The sequence below is a fragment of the Rhinoderma darwinii genome, chromosome 11 (genome assembly GCF_050947455.1).
Source record: "Rhinoderma darwinii isolate aRhiDar2 chromosome 11, aRhiDar2.hap1, whole genome shotgun sequence".
In the NCBI taxonomy this organism is placed as follows: Eukaryota; Metazoa; Chordata; class Amphibia; order Anura; family Rhinodermatidae; genus Rhinoderma; species Rhinoderma darwinii.
The window spans coordinates 96,997,778-97,013,943 of record NC_134697.1 but is presented as its reverse complement, the minus strand read 5'-3'; the positions used below and the strand labels follow the sequence as shown (position 1 = coordinate 97,013,943).

The following is a 16,166-nucleotide window of genomic DNA, read 5'->3' as shown; positions in this document are numbered from 1 at the left end:
AGCGGCTCAGCACTTAATTTTAGCGATCAGTGGAGGTCTCCGTGCTTGAACCCCCAACGATCAAAAGCTCTGACCATTTATTTTAAAACATTTAGTTACCCTTTAAGCGTATGTTTTTAACGTTAATCTTTTTTCCCTTCGTCCTACCAGCAGCACAATAATGGGGTATTTCTGCCCCTGTGTACTAGTAGGACAGATGGAATTTTTAATTAAACACATTAACTAGAGCCCCCTGACCCTATAAAAGGACATCCAGACCCTCCCACTTTGCGTTTAATATGAAGTAGTAGCTGTAATTAGGGCGGGAACCTTGTGCGGCTGTTTAGGACTAAAGGAAAACAGATTAATGTTAGAAACCAACCAGCAGCACAATAATGGAAATTTAACAAGAAGTAACCCCGAAGAAAGGGCTCTCTCGTCTGGTGGAACTCAAAATGGACCGCTCAAGAGCCGTCTCTTTGGAGGACCAAAAATTCAGCTTATAATGGTTGATAACTATTCAGTGTGATCTCCAAGCTGCACAGTAAATCTGATCCAGCGGGATCAAACTTTATTTAGCCCAAGAGGTGGACACTTCTCTAGTAGAGTAGGTTCTAGAAAAATGAGGTGAATCAGAGATCTAACAATGCACAGGGGCCCAGTACATTGCATGTAAGGGACTGAGACAGTGGCCAGCCTTAACCCCCTAGAGATGGACAGGATGTCATCCTTGTCAAGGGATTGTCCCCCTGATAAAGGGAGAGAAAGTTTCCACCATGGCGCTGAACCTGTTCACCCTGGGATCTCTCTCTGGCACTCCCCACATCCTGGTGATCTCTAGATTTAGAGACATTTCTCCTGGGACTGCTAGACTTCGACTCAATCGGGCGGCAATAATCTTGAGGGAGCCTTGAATATGTACAACAGACCGATGGGCAGGTTTAGCTTTGTCCATATCGAGATCTTTCCCACTTCCCTGAGAAGGGGTTCTGAATGGGTGCTACGTTGCCTGATTTTATGATGTCAGACTTTACACAGACTGGTTCCTGGACTTGCAGAGTATATAATATGGCTTTGAGTTCCTTTAGGACCAAGGACATAGACCTCTAGAGGGGACTCCTTGAGCCCCGGACTGTATACTACTCCAGGTGTACTCCTAACCCGGTTGAGATGCATCTGTAGTCAACAAGATCCAAAGATGCTTGATCAAGGACCTCCGATCTCTGATGTTTCAAAATCTAACGGTTTCATGAGTTTAAAATGACAGGGTTCAACCATTCTGGGTAGCGTGAGGTTAGGTTCTACATCTCTTTCTGGAGGGGTTGTAAGTGCCCTAAGGCCCAATGAACTGGCTCTGCAGCTGCTGAAATAAAACATAAGACCCGCCAAGCAGGAGGAAGGGAAATAATATCCCCTGGGAATTTATGACAAAGCCTAAGAACGTCTTTGTTCTTGATGGAACGATGTCTGACTTTTCCAAATATATTATCCAACAGCGTTGGAATTATTGGACAGTAGTTTGAAGGTGGAGCATCAGATGATTCGTCCAGGTATGGAACCACAGATATCCCCCGTGTTCTTAAAGGCATCTATAGGGGACACCACCTTACAAAAGGTGTGAGGAACCGTAGAGATCCTGAACAGAAGAGATGTGAATTGCAGGGTGCTTGATACTGCCTCTAAGGCTGTGTTCACATCAGCAATGCCCTTCCGTTGAGGGGTTCCATCGGAGGTTTCAACGGAACGGTGACAAACGGAAACCATTAGCAACGTTTCCGTCACCATTGAGATCAATGGTGAGGGAGACAGAAGCTAAGGTTTCAGTTCGCCTTTCCATTGAGGGGTTATCGCGACGGAAACCTCAGACGGAACCTCTCAACGGAAGGGCATAGCTGATGTGAAAGCTTTTCTTAGATATTTTCTGAGAGGAAAATGGGAATGTGAAGGTATGCATGCTTCAAGACTAGAGAGTCCATGATTTTTTTTTTATGGATTTGATTGTCTCCTATCTGAATTTCTTCTTCCAGAGGTTGATACCTTTCCGTCATTTGCCCGAAGGCTTGGGAGCCAGAATTACAGGAGAATAAACACCAGTTCCTCTCCCAGGAGTACGGACCTTTTCTAGGAACTTCCTTTCCAGGCATTGTAGAAAAGAGACTTTCTGTATGACCTGATGTAAAGGGGCAGAATAAGAAATCTTCCTGGAGAAAACGAATGAAAATCTGTTAAATCGCCGGACTACATGATCCTCAATCCCAGGATAAGTTATACTTGGCCAGCTTTAGCAGAAAGTTGGGGGCACCCCCCACAGAAATGGATCTTGTGTCAGAGTTTGGGCTTTCTGGTGTCAGAAATGGAATCTGAATCACAGCCTCGAGGGGGGACTAGTAGAGCCCTAGACTGCTCGGTCATCCTGATTGACTTTAAGGGATATGGAACCTCTTAATACCCCGCTGAGGAACCTTGGTCTGCCTCAGTATTGACTTCTGTGGCATCAGAGAAAGTTTCTAATTCTACCTCAAAGGCTGCGGTAATGTTTACCTCTTCTTGTCAGAGAAGCTCTTCATAAATTTAATGAGCTCGGAGCCAAACATCTACTTGTCTCAGACTCACTCACAGAGGTTGTACTTGGAAGCATTAACTGAGAGTCAGAGTTTAAGCCAGCGAGAACATCTGCCAGTGGTGGATCGGGCCCTAGTCTTCTCCTTTACCTGTTGGATTTCGTATCACCCAGATAGTCAGGGGCCAAACTGTTGATATCCTCATGTGTAACATCGACATCTATATCTACTTAAAGCTGAGGGATCCATTTTTGTTGAGCCTTCGAGATTTCCAGAAGTCAATGGAACCATGGATTCCCAGCCAGTCCTCCATGCTGACACCTGCCAGGCGACGTCTGCGGTCAGGCACATTTAGCTATAGGATAGGGCAACGTTATCGAGCCAGGTAGGAACCGAACCACACTCTTGTTATTCGTACCGACCTGTAATCCTTTGCGCCGCTGGCCCTGCTCAGCCGAGTAGGCCCTTCGAAGCACGCACTTGTAGATTTGACCTGACCTCAGCGAGTACAATAGTACGTCTGGACAATCTTGGCGATAGCCATATAAATCTTTGGATGGGGACCCCAATGCTTAAGTGTACCTAAACCACAGGAAACCTGTACCGTTTCCAATACTGCCATCATAGATTTTTTTCAAAGCTTCATCCACTTTGAAGGCCCTAAGCCCCCTAAAGGTGGAGACTTGAGCTTCCCCCTGATCAACATTGAGGTCCCTTGACCGGACGGACTTCAACAATTTCCATTAGAATGATAAATTGACTAGGGGCATTGCCCATGACAACGCTTAGACTTTCCTGATAGTAGAAAGACTGATTCTTTCATCTCAGCACAGATTTTTGGACATCAGCTCATCTTGCAGAGAAGGTTCACCAACAAGTTTGACAATCTTGGCACTTCTAAAGTTCATAGCCGACGGCCAGGCCGATATCACAATCCCTGCAGCTACAGTGCTGGGGCTCTACTGCTCCAATATGTCTTGAGTATATTGCTCCTCCGCGGGCGGGCAGCTGCTTCTTCCAGGAGCTTCCGTCCAACCTGTCGCCAGAACCTGCTGAAGACATCTAAGAAATAGATTAATTAGAAATGTATCTCAAGAAATAACAAATACATATCTGGCTTCCCAATGAAGAAGCATAAAACCAAGTGATCGCTGCACTCAATGAGATCAAATAGTGGGAACCGTAGCCAAAGCTTCGCCTACTGCATTTCCAACCAAGGCTAAATTCACACCTGCGTCGGGCTCCCTTCGTGGGTTACGTCTGAGCTTTCCGTCGGTGGAACCCAAGAACGGAATCCAAAGGTTTCTGTTTGCATCACCATTGATTTCAATGATGACGGATCCGGTGCAAATGGTTTCCGTTTGTCCTCATTGTGTAAGGGTTCCGTTGTTTTGACAAAATGAATAGCGCAGTTGACTACGGTATTGATTCTGTCAAAACAACGGAACCCTTACACAATGAGGACAAACGGAAACCATTTGCACCGGATCCTTCATCACTGAAATCAATGGTGATGGAAACAGAAAGTTATGTTTTCCATTTGTCAAAGTTTGAATTCCCGTTTATGGGGTCCCCTGACACAAAGGTCCGACGGAACCCGTGAACAGAGTCCTGACACAGGTGTGAGTGAAGCCTACAGGAGCCTAGTTCCCAAACAGAAAATATTTTAAAGAATAGGAAGAAATCATAAAACAAAGGAAGAGGCTTTACAGTATGAGGATCTGGTCGTCGCTGCGGGGAGACCACCAGGTCGCTATCTCCTGAGCTGGTGCCGGTGTGAGCCACAGCTGGCCCAATGGACCGGGAGACCACAGGCACTGGCAGAGGATCTTGTGGAGATCTGAGGTCACAATCCGTAGCAGGAAACAGACTGGGGTCAGGTAGTTAGATGCAAACAGGTATTCGGTAGCGAGATGCAAACAGGAACCTTCACAGAATACGACTAAGTTGCACCAGAAGACCAAAGGAGCTGCCTTAAATAATCCCAGAGCCCAGGGATTGGCTGGGGAGGATTGTAAATGTGCGTGCTGGCCCTTTAAGAGACGACGAGCGCCGATCAACGAGCTGTCACATTAATCAGCGCTCCATTACACGGCCTACGTCGGACCCTATAACAGGACCCTTAGATAATGAGGTAGGAATAGTGTCGGTTCAGGGTTTCTTTGTTCAAGATGGCGCCGGTGACATGACTGGTGGTGCCAGGTTATCTGACGGGGGTAAGGGAACAATAGATATTGGGGGGGACATAATTGGGTGAGGGGATTCTGGGTGGAGTAGGGTCTGTTTTCACATACAGGTACAGATAAAATGTTTGTTCTGTGAGACAGGTTCTCAATACTACACGGGGTCAGTGGCGATGTTTTATGGGCCACAGCGGGCATGCTACAAGCTCAACGGCCGGGTGGCCCGTCAGTGAAGAGACAAGCTGTGCGGCATTTGGATGGGCCCCGATAGTCAAGAATGTTGGTCAGGGTGAAAAACGGTTACCTGGGGGGCCAACTGGGTGCAGGTGGGCACCGCTGGCCCTAAAAGTGGGCAGTCACTCTCGTGCCCTGGCTTTGCAGTGAGGTGCTGCGATCAGTCGGTTTTCCCAACGCTGTAATGTTTCTGTTAAATAAACGGCACAAATTTTGCGAAATTGAAGTGGTGTGGAGTAGTAAGATGGCAGCTAGGCGGAAAGAAAAAGGTGTAGGGGTAAACCGGCGCATGTGAATGGTTGCTCTTAGTTACTATGACAACTAATTTGACAGGAATGAGATGTGCCTCAGCAGTCAAGGGGTTAATGCAGGAACACTGGCCAGAGAACACAGGAGGGGCGTGGCTTGCTCCAGCTGCATCATGTGACAGTGGGAGAGGTCACATGGGCAGGAAGTGGGGACTGCAGAGCTGCTGCTGAGGGGGAAGCACTTCCAGGTCAGACATCTTCTCTGTTATTATGTGTTCTTATACCTCGTCATACTAATGATCACCTGCAGGAGGGAGCGATGATCTGCAGGGAGGAGACAGAGGGGATGCTGGGAAATTACTTCTACAAACGTAACCAACATGGAGGCTCTGACGCTGATCTCCTATAAGAATGATAGGAGGAGGTGACGCTGATCTCCTATAATAATGATAGGAGGTGACGCTGATCTCCTATAATAATGATAGGAGGAGGTAGAGGTGACGCTGATCTCCTATAATAATGATAGGAGGAGGAGGAGGTGACGCTTATCTCCTATAATAATGAGAGGAGGAGGAGGAGGTGACGCTGATCTCCTATAATAATGATAGGAGGTGGAGGTGACGCTGATCTCCTATAATAATGATAGGAGGAGGAGGTGACGCTGATCTCCTATAATGGGAGGAGGAGGATGTGCCGCTGATCTCCTATAATAATGATAGGAGGAGGTGACGCTGATCTCCTATAATAATGATAGGAGGTGGAGGTGACGCTGATCTCCTATAATAATGATAGGAGGAGGAGGTGACGCTGATCTCCTATAATAATGAGAGGAGGAGACGCTGATCTCCTATAATAATGATAGGAGGTGGAGGTGACGCTGATCTCCTATAATAATGATAGGAGGTGACGCTGATCTCCTATAATAATGGGAGGAGGATGTGACGCTGATCTCCTATAATGGGAGGAGGAGGTGACGCTGATCTATAATAATGGGAGGAGGAGGAGGTGACGCTGATCTCCTATAATAATGATAGGAGGTGGAGGTGACGCTGATCTCCTATAATAATGATAGGAGGTGACGCTGATCTCCTATAATAATGGGAGGAGGATGTGACGCTGATCTCCTATAATGGGAGGAGGAGGTGACGCTGATCTATAATAATGGGAGGAGGAGGAGGTGACGCTGATCTCCTATAATAATGATAGGAGGTGGAGGTGACGCTGATCTCCTATAATAATGATAGGAGGAGGAGGAGGTGATGCTGATCTCCTATAATAATGAGAGGAGGAGGCGACGCTGATCTCCTATAATGATAGGAGGAGGAGGAGGTGACGCTGATCTCCTATAATAATGATAGGCGGAGGAGGTGGAGGTGACGCTGATCTCCTATAATAATGATAGGAGGAGGTGACGCTGATCTCCTATAATAATGGGAGGAGGTGACGCTGATCTCCTATAATAATGGGAGGAGGTGACGCTGATCTCCTATAATAATGGGAGGAGGAGGTGACGCTGATCTATAATAATGGGAGGAGGAGGAGGTGACGCTGATCTCCTATAATAATGGGAGGAGGGGGTGACGCTGATCTCCTATAATAGGAGGAGGAGGTGACGCTGATCTCCTATAATAATGGGAGGAGGAGGTGACGCTGATCTCCCATAATAATGGGAGGAGGAGGAGGTGACGCTGATCTCCTATGGAGGAGGAGGAGGTGACGCTGATCTCCTATGGAGGAGGTGACAGGAGGAGGAGGAGGAGAGAGAGGAGGAGAGGGAGAGAGAGGAGGAGGAGGAGAGAGAAGGAGGAGAGAGAGGAGGAGGAGAGAGAGAGGAGGAGAGAGAGAGAGAGAGGAGGAGGAGAGAGAGGAGGAGGAGGTGAGAGAGGAGAGGAGGAGAGAGAAGAGGAGGAGGAGAGAGAGAGGAGGAGGAGAGGGAGAGAGAGAGGAGGAGGAGAGAGAGGGGAGGAGGAGGAGAGAGGGGAGGAGGAGAGAGAGGGGAGGAGGAGAGAGGGGAGGAGGAGGAGAGAGGGGAGGAGGAGGAGGAGGAGAGAGAGAGAGGAGGAGAGAGAGGGGAGGAGAGAGGAGGAGGATAGAGGAGGAGGAGAGAGAGAGAGGAGGAGAGAGAGGGGAGGAGAGAGGAGGAGGATGGAGGAGGAGGAGAGAGAGGAGGAGGAGGAGAGAGAGGAGGAGAGAGAGAGGAGGAGAGAGAGAGAGAGAGGAGGAGAGAGAGAGAGGAGGAGAGAGAGAGAGGAGGAGGAGGAGGAGGAGGAGAGAGAGGAAGAGAGAGAGGAAGAGGACTTATCGTTGTCGTCCGCCCTATGAACTAATCTATTGACGGATCCAATGGATCTGTTGATGGAGCCTTTGGTTTTCAATGGAGCTTTCACCATGACATAAAGTTTTACCAGGACAGACACCCGGAGACTACGACCATCGCATCATCTATTGCCAACAGAATTGTCGCGGTTCTCCCATAACGCTGTTTTTTTTTTTTTTTTGTCTTTCCTTCAAGGACAACGTCAAAAATGCCAAAATGCATCGTTGATTATTGCCGAAATTATGCCGGAATGAGGAGGAACTGTGCCAATGTAATTCTCCACGGCTTCCCCACCACTGTCGAGAGAATAAAAACCTGGCTGAGATCTATAGAACGAGGGGGCCAAGTTTTCCACAACCTTGAAGAGATGGCTACAAAAATTCACGAGGGCAAAAAGCACGACTCGTATCGCGTGTGCTCGGAGCATTTTCCCCAGCAATGTTACATAGTGAGCGGAGAGAAGAAGTTGTTAAATAAAGTTGCTGTTCCGACAATCTTCACCAGGACGGGAGGTGTGCCGGAACCGCGCCGGAACCATAGACAACAGCCCGTGACCAGACAGGTAGGTCGTGGGACCCACGCCGATACAACGGAGCGATATAAACATAGGGCAGCAACTAAAAGGGTTGTCCCAGACTTTAAAGGGTTCCAAAACTTTCGATATGTCAGAAGTTTTGTTCGGTGGGTGCCGGCTGCCGATCCCTGGGTCACCGCTGAGGCTAGTGATTGGCTGTAGCTGTCATGTGTATATACGACTAGTCATTGCTGCAGGAAATGAAAGACTGACGTTGTGAGCTGTAGTTTATATTGGTACCATTTGGCAGTATATCGTGATTTTTAGCAGGGCTTGGCATGAGCACATAGTTGGCGGACGTGTGGTCCTTCTTTAGGCACCCTGGCTGCCATGGCAACCATCGGAATCCTGAAAACGCGCCCCAAGGGGAGCAATGGGACAGCGTAGGGGTTTAGAATGCCGTTTGTGAGCCCGCTCCATACATCCTCCGCCGTACATATATACTAACACCTGCTGAATGATACGATACGGAGGTTGCGCTTGTCTATCTCCCACATTCAGGCTCAAGAATTAAAAAAGAGACGAGTTGCCAAAGGTCCTCAACCGAAGTCACGGGAAGCCAAACAATCCTGCAAGGACAACTCCAGGACCGTCAGAAACAGCGAAGAGTTAACTGAAATCGTGTTAAACCTCACACTAGAGATCATCTACCTGCTGACCGGAGAGGTGAGGGATTCTGGGAATCGCCGATCTAGCGCGGGAATGCCGAAACGTTCCTGGTCTTAAGGCCACATTGTCGGATTGTAACTGCTTCGAAGAACTGCAAAAACTTAAAGGGGTATTTATATCCGAAATATTTATGGCACATCAATTAATTTATGTGCCGTATGTCTGGTAGGTGGGGTTTTCGCCTCTGAGACTTCCATCTATGCCCGGCACTCTAGAGGAGACGATGGTCTGGCACGGGCACAGATATCTCCATTGTAGTTTATAGAACTTTTCCCAAGATTAAATGTTATCCCCTAACCACAGGATAGGTGATAAAATGCTGATCGGTGGAGGTCACGCCGCTGGGACCCCCATTGTTCACGAGAACGGGGTTTCCCGTTCCTCTGAATTAAAGGAGTGGCAGGTCACGCATTCTCCTTGCTGCTGCATTCATTCTCTATGCCACTGTTGGCCAGAGCACTGTACCTTCCGCAGTCCCATAGACAGTGAATGTCGCGGCAGTGCGCATGCGCCATCAAGCGGTCGGACCCCTGGGATCAACTATATCACGTATCCTGTGGTTAGAGAATAACATTAAATCTTGGGGCAACCCCTTTAAACAGAAACAGCTGAGCCGAGGGCATGTGCGGCCACCTCCGTAGAATGCCGAATAGAGGGTCAGCAAAACATAAATTTTCCTGGTAGATGGAGGTCCTAAAGGTGGAATGTGCCACCAGTACACCCCACAACAGGGCCAGCCACACAGTGCTACCCTATAACCGTACAAGCCACACATTGCCCCCCCATTAGTCATTACCTGTTCTTGTTCCCACGCTAAACTTCACTCGTCTTCTCCCTGAGTGAAGCCCCCAGAGTGTCCACCATTACCTTCACTGATCTCTATGACCAGTGGAGGGAAGACAGAATGGAGCTACCGTCTAATGACCACACTCTGGTTTCGATATCGGAAAGTTACGAGCATGTCTATTTCCCAATGGTTGGGGGGCGCAAGGAACCGCATTGTGAGCCGTGGGTTCTGAAGCCCCCTGAACATGGATTTGGACCAACTGTCTCTGCACATTATTGATTATATTTCTTATCTTTTGATATGTAGGATTATTCCCTTGTGAAGAAGACCCAAAATCCCATCACCCCGTCTCCCGCCTGCTCAATGACCTACGCCAGAGACACCAAGCAGAAGATCCTAAAACTCGCCAACAAAATTATTCAACTGCTAACCAGGGAGGTGAGCCCGGCTGGGACGTTCTAAAGATTGGCCAAAAGCGTTGGTATTTAAAGCAACCCCTATCCGTCATCTTCCCACATGTCAATGTCTATTATTCTATGGGGGAGCGGGAGTATTTCTGATCGCAGGAACACCCAGCTCCTCGGAGATGGTCTTTTCTACTTTATGTGGACTATGGTTGGCCATTCGCTTCTTAGCTCACTCTGCTTTCTTTTTCCATGCTTAGTCTGGTCACACAGTGAGGACTTTCCTCCAGTCCTAATGAAGTGATAATGTTCTACTTACCGTCATTCGAGAAAATGTCTGATATGTCATAGAGAGATCCCAGAAGTATTGATCCTTTGGGACGTGGAGAACCGACCTATTGCTAGAAGGAAAAGGTGCTCCGAAAGCTTTTTTCGACTCTTCTCAGAAAATGTCTACGGACAATAGGAAGTGTGTAACTTGTACGGGGCTCATGTTGGGGGAACAGCAGATATTTTTGGATGAAGGTGCATTAGTGAAATCTATAGGTAGAAATAGTTTCACCAACTTCTGTTTATCACCAAGGTATAATGTGTCTGGGTGATGACTGTCTCATTGTGTTTCAGGGTCCCATAAGATGTCAGGATATCAATGTCTACCTTTCCATGGAGGAGTGGGAGTATTTGGAAGGTCACAAGGATCTCTACACGGACGTCATGATGGAGGACCACCGGAACCGCACACCGTGTAAGAGGGATCTATACAAGGACGTCATGATGGAGCACCACCAGAACCGCACACCACCGGGTAAGAGGGATCTGTACAAGGACGTCATGATGGAGGACCACCAGCCCCTCACATCACCGGGTAAGAGGGATCTGTACAAGGACGTCATGATGGAGGACCACCGGAACCACACACCACCTGGTAAGAGGGATCTGTACAAGGACGTCATGATGGAGGACCACCGGAACCGCACATCTCCGAGTAAGACGGATCTCTACAAGGACGTCAGGATGGAGGACCTCCGTAACCGCACACCACCGGGTAAGAAAATATACTTCCAATGAGTTAAAAAGATATTCTTAAGGCCACTCTACGCGAGGTAATTATCGGGCAATGAGCGTTCATATGAATGCTCATTCCAGATCATCGGCTGATCGTATCGTTTATGCAGCAGAAAATATGATCGTTGTCGGAAGCACATCTAGGTGTGTAAACAGGGAGACGTGCTGGCGACATGATGGAAACGCATGGGGACGATCGATTGTAGTAATGTTCGCTCGTCCCCATTCATTACCGATCATAGCTCCTCGTGAAAGGAGCAAACGAGCGCCATCCTGTTGATCGGCGATCGTTTACACGGCCCATGTCATGTGACTTAACAATTAGAGTTGCAGATCAAGATAAGATGATTGCATTTTTTATAATTTTTTTCAGGTCTTCCATGTGATCAGATTAAATTTCTCCAACGCGTTTCTCGCTCAAATTGTGCAAAGCCAAATAAAAGTTCTAATGGTGACCAAATGGGCCACAAAGTAGAAGAAGCAGTAAAAAAAATCTCAAAAGCACCGAATTCATGTGACGAAAAAGATCCCTCAGGAGTTAAGGACACTTATTCACGTCCGTCTACAATTATTAAGGAGGAACCATTCTCACGTGATGGAGGAAACCTCCCAAACACAGGTCATATAGAACAGTGTCCATCTACTCCGGTAAAATGTTCTCCATCTGAAGGAAATGTTCTACCAGATGCCACCATGTATAGATCCACGGAATGTACCCAACAATCCCGTCAGCTGGATTTTTCCCACCATGATGGAGAAAGCATCACGGACCCCGGCACTTACGTACCTTCAGATCATATACCACGTAATGCACCACCTCATATAAAAGTGGAATTTACCCCTTGTGGCACAGTAATAACCACAGCGAATACACTTTCAGACCATACCCAATACCCATCTACTCGTATCAAGGAGGAGCTGGCTTCATATGAGGAAGGAGAACATAGCGAGACCAATATCTATACACCCACAAACCATCTACACCCCGATCCTCATATTAAGGAGGAATCAGATCCATATGACGGAATAACCACCAACCTGTCAAATCATAGGCAACCATACCGAACTAATATAAAGGAAGAATCGGCGCCCTTGGACGAAAATCATTTCCCTGTCAAAACTCTGTCCCTTAAATGCTCGGAGTGCTCGGAGGCTTTTACCTCCAAGTCAGATCTCATCGGTCATCAAACTATTCATCGAATAGAGAAACGGAAGTGTCCGGAATGTGGAAAATACTTCTCCAATAAATCAAATCTTTCCAATCACATCCGAAGCCACACAGGAGAGAAACCATACTCGTGTCCGGCTTGTGGAAAACGGTTTACGAGGAAGAGCACGCTCATCATACATCAGAGGATCCACACGGGAGAGAAGCCCTTTGTCTGCTTAGAATGTGGTCGGTGCTTTCCCGGTAAGGGTAATCTCGTGAAACATCAAAAGGTCCACAAAGGAAAGAAGCCAAAGGCTATTAAAAACTTTCTGCCGATGGCTTTCGTAGTAGAATCCAACATGTCCCAGTTTCAATGACGGGTCCACGCTAGTAGGATGTTTCCTAGAGGAATACGGTCGAATATAAAAGCTGATATGTGAAAAATTCGAGGGGGGGGGGGGTGGAGCTATTCGGGATTTCACTGACGTGGTGGTCACCAGGACAAATCACAAATAAGGTCGACTCTATGGGTTACACGTTTTTTAATTTATTAATTTTTATTTTTCTACATTCCTCCGTGAGTAGAAATGAAACCTATGGTTGGTAGATTTAGTTTGACAGCGTGACATGGAAGTCAACCTAAATTGGCACAGTGCCCTTAGTTGGGCAAAGTTTTGAATTTTAGTAATATGTTTTTTCTCCGGGGTAGATGCAGCTTTATTTTGGAGCCTATTTGGAAAATAAATCGGACAAGCTGAGAAGTTTTCGTTAATCTATAATCGCCAAGTGTCCTTGTTTGTGTGGGTTCCATGCACCTGATGTCCAAAACCGGACGGGTAATGAAAATGTGGCCCTACCGGTTCTTCACAAAAAGTTGTAAAATAGTGCCACTCCTCTAGAAGCCATGCTTCTTCTGATAGAAGACCATATAGAATACCACAAAACGCAGCATTTTTTTAAATATATTTTTGGGCTAAACAATCTGTGTATCCAGGCTGTGTGTGCCTTTATTTAATGGGCAAGCACCTGTGAAACCCACACTTCCAATCTCATTTTCTTAATTGAAACACCTTTTGCCAATTCGTTCTTGGATAAGTCACAAAGACTGGGTTTGAACTTATCCAAGAACGAATTGGAAAAAGGTGTTTCAATTAACAAAATGAGATTGGATGTGTGGGTTTCACAGGCGCTTGCCCATTAAATAAAGCCACGCACAGCCTGGTTACTTACATTGTGTTTGTCTATAAATGAGACTCCGTTAACAATCAGACCAAATTTTATTAGTAATCAATGCAGGGAATTTCAAAGGGTTCACTTAATTTTTCCTGCAACTGTGTGATATAAGTTTTTCGTTACAATGGGAGCCTATAGACGACGTATGCTACTGTATGGCTATACCCTGGCATATGTTGGGAAATATTTATATGGACTAAAGTATTGGGACATCTCCACATTACGATTTTATGACATCCCATCCTAAATCCATTAATATGGAGTTGTTCCCCCAATGCAGCTGAAACATCTTCCTCTCTTCTGGGGGAATTTCTACAAGATTTTGGGGTCTGTGGGAATTTTTGCCCATTCATCCAGAAGATCATTCGTGAGGTCAGACACTGGTGTTGGAGGGGGAGGGGGGGGGTCCTGGCTCGTAATCTCCGTTCTAGTTCGTCCCAAAGGTGTTGGATGAGGTCGGGACCCTGCAGCCAGTCAAGTTCTTCCACCCCAACCTCACCCACCATGTCTTTATGGACCTCGTGCACTGGGGAGGTCATAGGGAAGAGAAAAGACCGAACCCCAAACTGTTCCCTCAAAGTTGGAAGCGACAGTTGTCCAAAATGGAACTGGAACTAAGGGGCCGACCCCTGAAAAACACCCGAATAACCCCTCCCCACCAAACTCTACAACCTGCACAACGCAGTCAGGCGGGTAACATTCTCCTGGCATTCACCAAACCCAGACTCATCCATCGGACCCCCAGATAGAGAAGCGTCACCCCACAGAACGCGTCATATAGAGAAGCGTCACTCCACAGAACACGCCATATAGAGAAGCGTCACTCCACAGAACACATCACATAGAGAAGCATCACTCCACAGAACACGTCACATAGAGAAGCGTCACTCCACAGAACACGTCACATAGAGAAGCGTCACTCCACAGAACACGTCATATAGAGAAGCGTCACTCCACAGAACACGTCATATAGAGAAGCGTCACTCCACAGAACACGTCACATAGAGAAGCGTCACTCCACAGAACACGTCACATAGAGAAGCGTCACTCCACAGAACACGTCACATAGAGAAGCGTCACTCCACAGAACACGTCATATAGAGAAGCGTCACTCCACAGAACACGTCACATAGAGAAGCGTCACTCTACAGAACACGCCAGATAGAGAAGCGTCACTCCACAGAACACGTCACATAGAGAAGCGTCACTCCACAGAACACGTCATATAGAGAAGCGTCACTCCACAGAACACGTCACATAGAGAAGCGTCACTCCACAGATCACGTCACATAGAGAAGCGTCACTCCACAGAACACGTCATATAGAGAAGCGTCACTCCACAGAACACGTCATATAGAGAAGCGTCACTCCACAGAACACGTCACATAGAGAAGCGTCACTCCACAGAACACGCCATATAGAGAAGCGTCACTCCACAGAACACGTCATAGAGAAGCGTCACTCCACAGAACACGTCACATAGAGAAGCGTCACTCCACAGAACACGTCATATAGAGAAGCGTCACTCCACAGAACACGTCATATAGAGAAGCGTCACTCCACAGAACACGTCATATAGAGAAGCGTCACTCCACAGAACACGTCACATAGAGAAGCGTCACTCCACAGAACACGTCATATAGAGAAGCGTCACTCCACAGAACACGTCACAGAGAAGCGTCACTCCACAGAACACGTCATATAGAGAAGCGTCACTCCACAGAACACGTCATATAGAGAAGCGTCACTCCACAGAACACGTCATATAGAGAAGCGTCACTCCACAGAACACGTCACATAGAGAAGCGTCACTCCACAGAACACGCCATATAGAGAAGCGTCACTCCACAGAACACGTCATAGAGAAGCGTCACTCCACAGAACACGTCACATAGAGAAGCGTCACTCCACAGAACACGTCACATAGAGAAGCGTCACTCCACAGAACACGTCATGGAGAAGCGTCACTCCACAGATCACGTCACATAGAGAAGCGTCACTCCACAGAACACGTCACATAGAGAAGCGTCACTCCACAGAACACGTCACATAGAGAAGCGTCACTCCACAGATCACGTCACATAGAGAAGCGTCACTCCACAGAACACGTCATATAGATAAGCGTCACTCCACAGAACACGTCATATAGAGAAGCGTCACTCCACAGAACACGTCATATAGAGAAGCGTCACTCCACAGAACACGTCATATAGAGAAGCGTCACTCTACAGAACACGTCACATAGAGAAGCGTCACTCCACAGAACACGTCACATAGAGAAGCGTCACTCCACAGATCACGTCACATAGAGAAGCGTCACTCCACAGAACACGTCATATAGATAAGCGTCACTCCACAGAACACGTCATATAGAGAAGCGTCACTCCACAGAACACGTCATATAGAGAAGCGTCACTCCACAGAACACGTCATATAGAGAAGCGTCACTCTACAGAACACGTCACATAGAGAAGCGTCACTCCACAGAACACGTCATATAGAGAAGCGTCACTCCACAGAACACGCCAGATAGAGAAGCGTCACTCCACAGAACACGTCACATAGAGAAGCGTCACTCCACAGAACACGTCACATAGAGAAGCGTCACTCCACAGAACACGTCATAGAGAAGCGTCACTCCACAGAACACGTCACATAGAGAAGCGTCACTCCACAGAACACGTCACATAGAGAAGCGTCACTCCACAGAACACGTCACATAGAGAAGCGTCACTCCACAGAACACGTCATATAGAGAAGAG

General features: G+C 47.4%; 2 protein-coding genes across 3 annotated transcripts; both read left to right on the top strand.

Moving 5' to 3' along the window:
• Positions 1–5,328: 5,328 nt before the first annotated feature.
• Positions 5,329–10,303, top strand: LOC142663461 (uncharacterized). Of its 2 annotated transcripts, none has more exons than XM_075842131.1 (5): positions 5,329–5,453; positions 7,718–8,084; positions 8,598–8,762; positions 9,859–9,990; positions 10,217–10,303. In XM_075842131.1, the coding sequence occupies exons 2-5, from the start codon at positions 7,731–7,733 to the stop codon at positions 10,250–10,252; spliced, it is 687 nt and encodes a 228-aa protein (XP_075698246.1). In that variant the 5' UTR covers positions 5,329–5,453; positions 7,718–7,730; the 3' UTR covers positions 10,253–10,303. The 2 variants fall into 2 exon arrangements, with proteins under 2 accessions (XP_075698246.1, XP_075698245.1); XM_075842130.1 differs by lacking the exon at positions 5,329–5,453 and adding an exon at positions 5,474–5,576.
• Positions 10,304–10,532: 229 nt separating this feature from the next.
• LOC142663429 (uncharacterized) lies at positions 10,533–12,924 on the top strand. The gene is made up of 2 exons (XM_075842067.1): positions 10,533–11,001; positions 11,395–12,924. Exons 1-2 carry the CDS (start codon positions 10,545–10,547, stop codon positions 12,546–12,548), a joined length of 1,611 nt encoding a protein of 536 aa, XP_075698182.1. The 5' UTR covers positions 10,533–10,544; the 3' UTR covers positions 12,549–12,924.
• Positions 12,925–16,166: the final 3,242 nt, after the last annotated feature.

Bases quoted from the DNA above. Each gene is read 5' to 3' on its own strand.
- LOC142663429 (XM_075842067.1), top strand. From the start codon at position 10,545: ATGTGTCTGGGTGATGACTGTCTCATTGTGTTTCAGGGTCCCATAAGA. The intron at 11,002-11,394 runs GTAAGAAAATAT...AATTTTTTTCAG, and splicing joins CCGTAACCGCACACCACCGG to GTCTTCCATGTGATCAGATT.
- LOC142663461 (XM_075842131.1), top strand. From the start codon at position 7,731: ATGCCAAAATGCATCGTTGATTATTGCCGAAATTATGCCGGAATGAGG. The intron at 8,085-8,597 runs GTAGGTCGTGGG...TCCCACATTCAG, and splicing joins AACAGCCCGTGACCAGACAG to GCTCAAGAATTAAAAAAGAG. The intron at 8,763-9,858 runs GTGAGGGATTCT...TTTGATATGTAG, and splicing joins TCTACCTGCTGACCGGAGAG to GATTATTCCCTTGTGAAGAA.